The sequence below is a fragment of the Poecilia formosa genome, unplaced genomic scaffold (assembly GCF_000485575.1).
Source record: "Poecilia formosa unplaced genomic scaffold, Poecilia_formosa-5.1.2 Scaffold122, whole genome shotgun sequence".
Lineage (NCBI taxonomy): Eukaryota > Metazoa > Chordata > Actinopteri > Cyprinodontiformes > Poeciliidae > Poecilia > Poecilia formosa.
Window position 1 is genome coordinate 1,645,031 of NW_006800061.1, and position 8,823 is coordinate 1,653,853.

At 39.0% G+C, this 8,823-nt stretch overlaps 1 protein-coding gene and 1 long non-coding RNA gene across 3 annotated transcripts in view; one reads left to right on the forward strand and one right to left on the reverse strand.

The window, feature by feature from the left end:
- Window positions 1-367: 367 nt before the first annotated feature.
- LOC107837190 (uncharacterized) lies at window positions 368-3,888 on the reverse strand. 2 transcript variants are annotated; one of them, XR_001663193.1, is made up of 3 exons: window positions 2,044-3,888; window positions 620-699; window positions 368-494 (listed from the first exon to the last, which is right to left on the reverse strand). It is a non-coding gene; the product is annotated as an uncharacterized LOC107837190 (long non-coding RNA). The 2 variants fall into 2 exon arrangements; XR_001663192.1 differs by lacking the exon at window positions 2,044-3,888 and having other exon boundaries at window positions 620-1,132.
- A 1,386-nt stretch (window positions 3,889-5,274) lies between these two features.
- The window catches only part of LOC103144194 (N-acetyllactosaminide alpha-1,3-galactosyltransferase-like), a 17,113-nt gene continuing 13,564 nt past the window's right edge, over window positions 5,275-8,823 (forward strand). Inside the window, exon 1 of the mRNA XM_016675915.1 lies at window positions 5,275-5,338. Within this exon, the coding sequence (XP_016531401.1) occupies window positions 5,319-5,338 (20 nt within the window). The 5' untranslated portion in view covers window positions 5,275-5,318. The remainder of the gene's footprint in view (window positions 5,339-8,823) is intronic.

Sequence of the window (8,823 nt, forward strand, 5' to 3'; positions counted from 1 at the left end):
ATATTAAGGAATTATTTGCTTAAAACAAGATTTTATATCTTCCTGATAAGGTAAGTCAATTGTGTCTAAATTTAAGTGTACTAAGGCATTTATGCTTGAAACTAGACAAAAACACTTGGTAAGATTGTGTGTTTTTGCAGTGTATAGATGTAATAATTGTGGAGTAGGTTTCATTCAATTTCTTTTTCACTGTCATTCAATGTCGGCTTATAAAACAGGCATCATCTATACAAACACAATGTCTGTTTTGTAAACAATGACTTAATTTCTACAAATTCTGGGAACTAAATAAATTAAGTAAATTAAGTTGTTTCAAATGTGAGCAATAACTGACTTCATCAACAAAAGAAAGTAATTTTGTTCAAAATATGCATGACACAATAAGTTTAATTCATATTGAATGTTTTACTCCAAGTAGTCTTCATCCTCTGAGTCATGCAAAATGGGAGTTTCAAAGTCGGGTAGAACAGGTGTGATGGGTTTTTCACCATAATCTGTCGGAACAATCAGATACAATTTATCACGTTTTGCTCTTTTGTCACTCTTTTTGTCTTATTTAGTGAAGTGCAATTTAAAATTATGAAATAAAAAAACAACATAGCATTAAAATGTGACCTACCATCTGTAAGACTGATTTGTTTTTTAAGGAAATTGGGATCAAAGAGCAGCTGTAGCTCCTGGGTGCTTCTTTCCGACTTGCTACATGAGAATAAATGAAAAAGAAGAGCATGATGTTTAAAATATTACAAAAATACAACCTGTTAAGTCTACAATTTTATTTACTTTTAAAGTAGAATACACTATTAGGGCAGTTACTATAAAACTATTGGCTTAAATTCTAAGTAGAATGATCAGGTATCAGACAAAATGGGTCCATGTTAATACATCATCTAGAACTGAAGCATTTGCTTTTTTTTTTTTGTTTTGTTTTAGTTGGTTTGTTTCTTCACCTGGAACATCAGAAGCATAGTAACCATTTCAAAAACACAATATTTATCATCCAAAATGTTTTGTATGTTTTTAAATGTTAGCATTTTAAAAATGTAAATGAAAAAGTCATTATTGTGAATGATAATGGAGATTAGAGTTAGATGGCTGGAAAGTGAGGGAGAAGCAATCTGAGCTCTGAAACAGAATGTGCATCTTGATCAGGGGTCCCCAAGCTACGGCCCGCCTCGTCATTTGGTCCGGCCCCCTGAACAATGCCGGATCCGGCCCGCCTCCTCATTTGGTCCGGCCCCTGAACAATAAGAGAGCATTCAGTGTTTTTTTGTGGATTTTTCTTCAACCACCAGGGGGGCTCCTGAACAGATATGGAACTTAGTTTCCCTCAATGGAATATATACTAGTCAGTACCAGTCACCGTTTCGCTCACGATTTTTTTCCATTTGCATGCATTCTGGGTAAAAATCTATCTACAAACGCGAATATGTCGTCGGCAGTAATCCTCCCCTCCCCCCCACGTCAACAAAAGTTTTCTAAGGTTTCTTTCTCGAAAAACTAAGACCGGCCCCCGACCAGAAAAAGGAACAGTTATGTGGCCCTCGCAGGAAAAAGTTTGGGGACCCCTGATCTTGATTATGAGAAAAACATTTTTTTTTTTAGAAACAAACTATTCATGTGTACAACTAAACTGTATTATCTCTGCCAGAAAGGAATGTGTGTGTTTCCATGCATGTCTATCTTCAATCACCACATAAAAAAGAAGAAAAAAACAAACAAACATAAGTGCCAAAAAAAAAAAAACAACCCACATACATGCCTTTCTGTTTCTCTTCCTGGTGTTGGGATGACACGAAAGAGAACTTGAAGGTTCAGTGATCAGTATAAAAACTCGTCAGTAACTTGATGCATATAAAACAAACACTTGAGTTAAAAAAGTAAGTAGCTTGATTCACCCCAGATGAAGTGCAATGCCCACATTTAAAAGATTTACTTCAATAAAAGCAGATATCTTAAAGTGACCCAAAGCAAAATGCTAGAATACAAAATTTTTTGGAAGCACACAGACAACATATTTCAGAGAAAAATGAGTTAACCAACCTGTTTAATGCAGGTGCAGACAAACAGACGTCTATGGACAGGAAACCTATGAGCCAGAAAGCCCACATGACTTTGTGGACTTGCATGACATGAAAAAATGTGAAAAACAAACTCATGGTACCCAGGACGACAAAAGGGTTCTGGAAGGAAATGTTATTCTTAATTCTTCCTCCTTCTCAAAATGGTAACAAATAATAATTTTTGACAAAACATACCAGCTTGTCATTTGAGCAGTTTACAGTATGTTCATGATCTCAAAGTCAGAATACTGATAGTGTAGGATTGTGACATACTACACTATTTCAGTCAAACACAACACTTTGCTTTGTACAGATGGTCTGGGGTCTTGGTTGTTGAAAAACGATTACTCCCTGGAGGTGTGGGCTGTCTTAAGGTTTTAAAGTTTAGCTAATGGCTAATGTTTGCCATTAGCTGTGAAATGCACTACTTAAGCTTACAGAAAATCTTCTGCACTGTAAACTACCATCCTGTATATGTGGAAGTGTGACCAACACGAACTGAACAGCTTCGTTCACTTGCTTCGCTGCCATTGCTAAAACTACAGCCAGACTACTATTCTAAAACAACGCAGGAAATCGACGTTATCGTTCGCTACTTCTTTCTGTTTGCTGATTGGCCCTATGAAAAATCAACTATAGACTATCCAAAAAACTGTTGTTAAAACAGGTCGTGTGAAAAAGTGCATGACTCTGTCAAAGCGCTGCACCAATAGCATGTCATTACGTGGTGAGAACGTTTCCATTCCTCTGAACTTGTCTGTATTTCAGGAAGGGATTTGGGTTCTGCGGCAAGTGATGAGCTGCAAAAACAAAAAACTTTCACCTGCACAGGAAGTGCAGATAGCACGGTGTTTAGTGCCTTTTTACCCACACTTTTAAGAGTATGCTTGATATATTGTGCAGGAAAAGATCTAATGTTGGCCATGTTATGTACATGACCAGTGATAGTCATTTAGGTGCCCTAAGCTTTGTGGTGCATCCTCATCCTCTCATCGTAAGAATTAAAAATAACTGAATTTGTGAGGGAAGTTCTCTTTATCCAGTAGTGAAAAAGTAAGTCTCACAAGGATAACAGATGTAAAATGGGGTTAAAGTAAATAAATGTACACAGTAATGAAATGTGATAATGTGGAGTAAAAGACAGAACTGGGATTCATCCTATGAAGTGTGCTGCATTTCTTTGACTCAAAGCACCAAACCACCAAAAGATAATACAGAATCTGAGCCATGTTTCATGACAAATTTGAATTTCCTGAGGCAGATTCATTATGAGGAGTTTATTGCTTGCTTGGTGCATTTTATAATCCTAACTATTAATTAAACCTCTACAACATTTAGTCGTTTTTGCACGTAGTTTCTCATCCTTTCAAAAAAAAAAACTGCAAATCATTTTGGACTTGCATCAATTGCTCCAATACAACTGTCCAATGTTTTAAAACAGTGGTCACAGCAGTGTGAGTTCATCTTCCAATCAGTGGGTCACTGGTTCGATTCCCACTCCATCCGCCTCTATCGTTGGCCTGGGGAAAGACACTTCATGACAGAAGGGCCAAGAGCCAACCTTGCTTTTGTCAGACTGCTCCTGTAGCTTGCCTTGATGAAAAGGTGTACATGAATGGGTTGAGTCATTTACTTGAACCATTACAAGCAAATGACTATTCATTAACAAAAATGTGGTATTAGTCCTTAAAATTGCACGCATTTCTTCATTGTTTCCAGAAAATGTTTAACAGATTAAACAATTTCCCGGAGGTGAACCTCAGCTTTCATTCATGTCATTGATTTACAGTTGTGCACAACATTACTTTTTTCCCCTTTTGTTTGTTCTGAAAACGTTTGAATTTATTTTTACACAAAGCTGTGAAATAAATTTGAATGACAAAGAGCAAAAATGTAAAGCGTCTCATTCAGTGTTTGGTGTACATTTTACCTCACTTGCACCAGCTGTAGATTTCAAACATGCAAATAGTTTGTTGTTCTATAAACATATTAGAGTTCATCGTGGTTCCTTGACCTGCTTTAAGAAACGTGGATCCACTCTATTTTCACAATCACTGTCCTAGAAGAGCAGAAGGAACCTTTTGCAAATGTGTCACCACAGGGGGCCCAATACATCGATCAAGTCGATCTCGGCAGGTGACAAACTGAACGCTGCCAGGACGCTGAGACCAGCACTTCCTCTTCTGACAGGCTTATCAAAAATATTCACTAGGGGTGCGTTCACACTGCAGCCTGAAGTGACTCAATTCCGATTTTTTGGCAATTCCGATTTTTTTGCCGGGGCTGTTCACAGTGTCAGTAAATGCGACCTGTATGCGTTCTGCAGTGTAAACAGGCAAACGACCTGAAAGTGTCCCGCATGCGCAGTAGAGGGCGCAATAGCGTCAGCATTCTCAGTGTTCTGCCAACCGCCATAAAAAGAAGTGCTCAGTAAACATGGAGGCTAACGGTGGAGCTTAGCTTACATATTTGAAGTTGTTATCCGGCCGGAGCAGCATATTAAAAACTTAATCCTTATATAGTCCGTCATGGTTGTTGTTTTTCTTCCCACTTGCACGTATCAGGACGTAGAATAGTGAGATTTGTTGAGAATCAGTGACGTTCAGTTCGGATGAATACGGCCTGGACGTTATGGTCGCATTTGAATCGGATATGTATCGGATATGGGTCACATTCGAAAAAGAATCCGACCTGTGCTGTTCACACTGCCATGAAAAGATCGGATACAGGTCGCATTACGTCAAAAAAATCGGAATTGAGTCACTTCAGGCTGCAGTGTGAACGCACCCTTAGATCCTAAACGTTTGTAGCTTCATTAAAAAAAAGAAATAATTATTTAAAAAAATCGTGTTAAAATTAATAATCTCAGTAATTATTGTTTCAACAAGATGTTGCGCAATTCAGTGCATTTCGATTCCATTAACAAACACACACACACACACACACACAAAAAGGCGACTCAAAGACCGACTGACGAGCAGAGTAGGAGTTTAAATTACCTACTCAACCACCGCTGTGTTTATGAGAGGCTTATTAATAATCGAGAACTAAATATCAAGCCTGGAAACCTGATATCATAACGGATAGAATGTTGTTATGATATCAACATAACAACATTATGTTATGTTGTTATGCGGGCGCAAACTGAGCAGAGTTTGCGCCCGCAAACTCTGCTCAGTTTGCGGGCGCAGGCGGTTGCCACGGCAACGGGTGTGCTTAAACGACATAGAGTAAAGCGGGTGTGCTTAAACGACAATGAGACAGAGAGTAAAAAGGTAGGAGTGGTTTTGAGTTGATCCTGTTCAGGTTGTTTTACCTTTGTTTACCTTTGCTGTGGCTCTTTACACTCGCTGTAGTTCCTGAACATTCAATAAACGACAAACTTGGACTAATCACCTCGTTCGTTTGTGAGTATACGTCACAACAAACATCAAATAGGACAAATATATTTAATTAAGTTTTAACAAATTCTGCCGCGATAATTATGTGAAATTAAATTAATTATATCCCGACTTCAGAAGATTTGCCGTTACCTTTACTGGGCTCTTTGGTTCCTCCCATCAGTCTGTAGTTTCTCATATTGAGGTCATCAAACCAAATTTCAGATATACCATGACTGACTGACACCTGCTGGCGTCAGGTTTGCAACCAGCTTCTGACTGAGAAACCAGTAACCTCCTCCCAGTGTCAGAATCTCACTGAGGAAGAAACTGCGTTAAGTTTCTGTCACTTTATTGGGTCCTGCCATAGCATTACATAAGGAAGGGCAGTAACTGCCTTGCGACTGCCTTCTATTAGGTGTAGAACTTACTGTTCTACACCTAATAGAATGTCTCTTTATAGATTATTTAATATTCTTCCATTACCGTTAATGCGGCTCCTACCGCTGCGTGCCCACCCACAAAAATGTCATCAAAACGAGCTTGGATCTATTATTTTTATTGGGAATCGGAGTTACAATGGCGATGTAAAAAGCGAAAAACGAGCGAAATTTCCAGCTGCCGAAATGCAGAGTGTAACTGACACCAACTGCAGCTCTGTTAGAGTGAGAGACGGAGTGTATTTTTGACCCCAAAATAATTTTGAAATCTCCGTCACGCCTACAAAAATTGCTCTATCGGTATGAAAGTCGGTCATGACATTGATACGCATGCCTGCTCCCATAAAATGTTTTCAAAATTTCTCTAAGGCTGACGGTTTTCTGCCAAGGTGCTTCAGAGCGAAATCATGTGACCGGGTAAAGACAGGCTCTCAGCCATTCATTTTCAGACTTTCCTGAAAAATTTCAGAGCTCAGCACACATCATCGCTCTGTCATCGCTGCTATTGACCTTATTCCTGCGGGGCTTACTGGGGAAGCGATTATGGGGGTTACTTCCGGCGGCTAGAGGAAGTAGCATTATTTCATAGACAATTTGTAGGGTTTGCTAATCTATATTCATGATAGAAGTTACATCTCTTTTCGGTTATAATACAATATTTAGTAAAACATGTTTACAGAGCAGCTCTGCAATCAGAGCTGCTCAGTACAGATTTGTGAGTTTAATCACGGGAGCGACAGGAACACAATCGTTACGTTTTGTCACGGAATGACCGTGAGTTAGCAGCGCTGCTAGCAGCTCGTTTCTCTTAAGAACTGACAGTAATAAAGAGAAAAGCAGAGAAGCTAGTCAGATAATTAACCTGTTATAGAGAGCAACTTTCCACTGGAAAGTGTGGTAAGATGCCCTTGTGGAGCTCGGGCAACTGTGCTTTGAACAAGCTCCCAAAACAACAGCTGTAGTTTTCATTGCCAACCGGCAGATAACAAACAAAAAGAATTTGGGTAACAATTCTAAACTTGAAGAAAGAACCCAAAATGCTTTATGTGTGCTCATTTCATCGTGTGGACAAAAAGCCAACGGAGGAAAACCCACATCTGCATCCGAAGCAACTGAGTCAGTGATGTAGCTACATATGCTAGTGCGACCTGAGGAAATTAGACCATTCCTTCAAGTTCTCATCCCTCCCCGCAATAGCTGTAGGTTGCGGTAAAACAATAATGTCACATTTAAGCTTTGATAGCTGGTGTTCCCACATATTTTATAGCCTTAAAGCTCTGACGAAAGCCGGTTAACATTAGGATAACATGTAAACAAATGGCAGTTCCGGTCACAAGACCGGCTTGCGGCGGAAGTCGCGCCCATAATTCACGCAAAGCATAATGGGGCGTAGGTAGAGATTCGCATACATAGACATAATATAAGCATAGACGCCTCATGGACCGCTCTCGCCTATTGTCGCTGACGAGATTTAGGGCGGCCATCTTGGAGCGGTACACCACTCCACTCAGCTTATGTGTTTAGCAGGCACAATGACGTATCAGCGCATTTAATCGATCATAGCACACTTTTTTGTTACTGGAAACCATATTCAAACATCTATCAACAAACAATTGTATTATTTAAGTATGTTTTTAATACATAGTTCATATTTAAATATGTTTAGTGGCTATAACAATAGAATAGGAATGGAATATTCTGATATCGATGTATGAAGAGCATATTACAAAGCACACAGCCGTTCATAATTTATTTAATAAATTATTTAGTAATATCAATACATACTTATATAACTATACAAACACAAATAAATAAAGATATATGTTTTTCAGCCGACGAGTTCTAGCTTCAGAGAGATTCAGCAGCTGAGACTGAGTCCAAAATCCGATGTGAGATTCATCCGTGCTGCAGTGAATCTGTCTCTCTTTATAGATATCTCCCTCTTCTTCCTCACATCGTGTCTTTATGAAACTTTCAAAACAAAAACGGAAGATTTGGGATGTATCTTACTATTGAAAGAATTACATATAAATAATAGTCTTTACTACCTGTGTAAACTTTGCTGGTGAATGTTATAACACATAAGTTTTAGAATATGTGTTATATTGTTTCATTTCTAATGGAGGCTCTTGTGTCAGATAATCTAAGTCAATGTTAGAGAATAATTAATTTTTTTAGATTTAGCCTTCATAGCGGGGCTGAACCCGTATTACACCAAGCACTGTAGCTACACAATAATATGTCCATCTTACTTGTGAAATGTTGTCTGTGCAGCCCTCACATCAATCGTCCATCGATCAGAACAACAATATCCCTCAGTGCTGAGGCATCTTCTGCTGTTTTGATTGAGCAAAGTAGGAGGGTATACCGCTCCAAGATGGCCGCCGTATTTCCTGCGCCGGAGCGACCAATGTGGGGTCTACTCTTATATTATGTCTATGTTCGTATAGGCATAATATAAGAGTAGACGCCTCATTGAGCGCTCTCCCCTATTGTCGCTAACGAGATTTAGGGCGGCCATCTTGGAGTGGTCCACCGCTCCACTCAGTGTATATAGGCATGTCTTACAAGTTCCATCTTTAGAGGTTTAAGGCACTCTTAAATGAAGCATTCACACGCGTGAATCCATGTCAGGTCAGATGTTTCACTGTAGTACATGTGATCCATCAGGTCACCGTTGTTTGTCTGTTGCAAGGTCCATAAAGGTTTCAGGGAGAGTTGTCATGAGTCCATAAAACAACAACAAAAAAAGAAAATATCTGGCTTGTGCCAGATAATCTAAGTCAATGTTAGAGAATAATATTTTTTTTTAGATTTACGGAATCTCAGTTAGCCTTCATAGCGGGGCTTAACGCCGGTAATACACCAAGCACTATAGCTAATATTAGCTGGTATCTCGCCGGTGGACATAAATACAGTAAAGTAATATTCTAATCACAA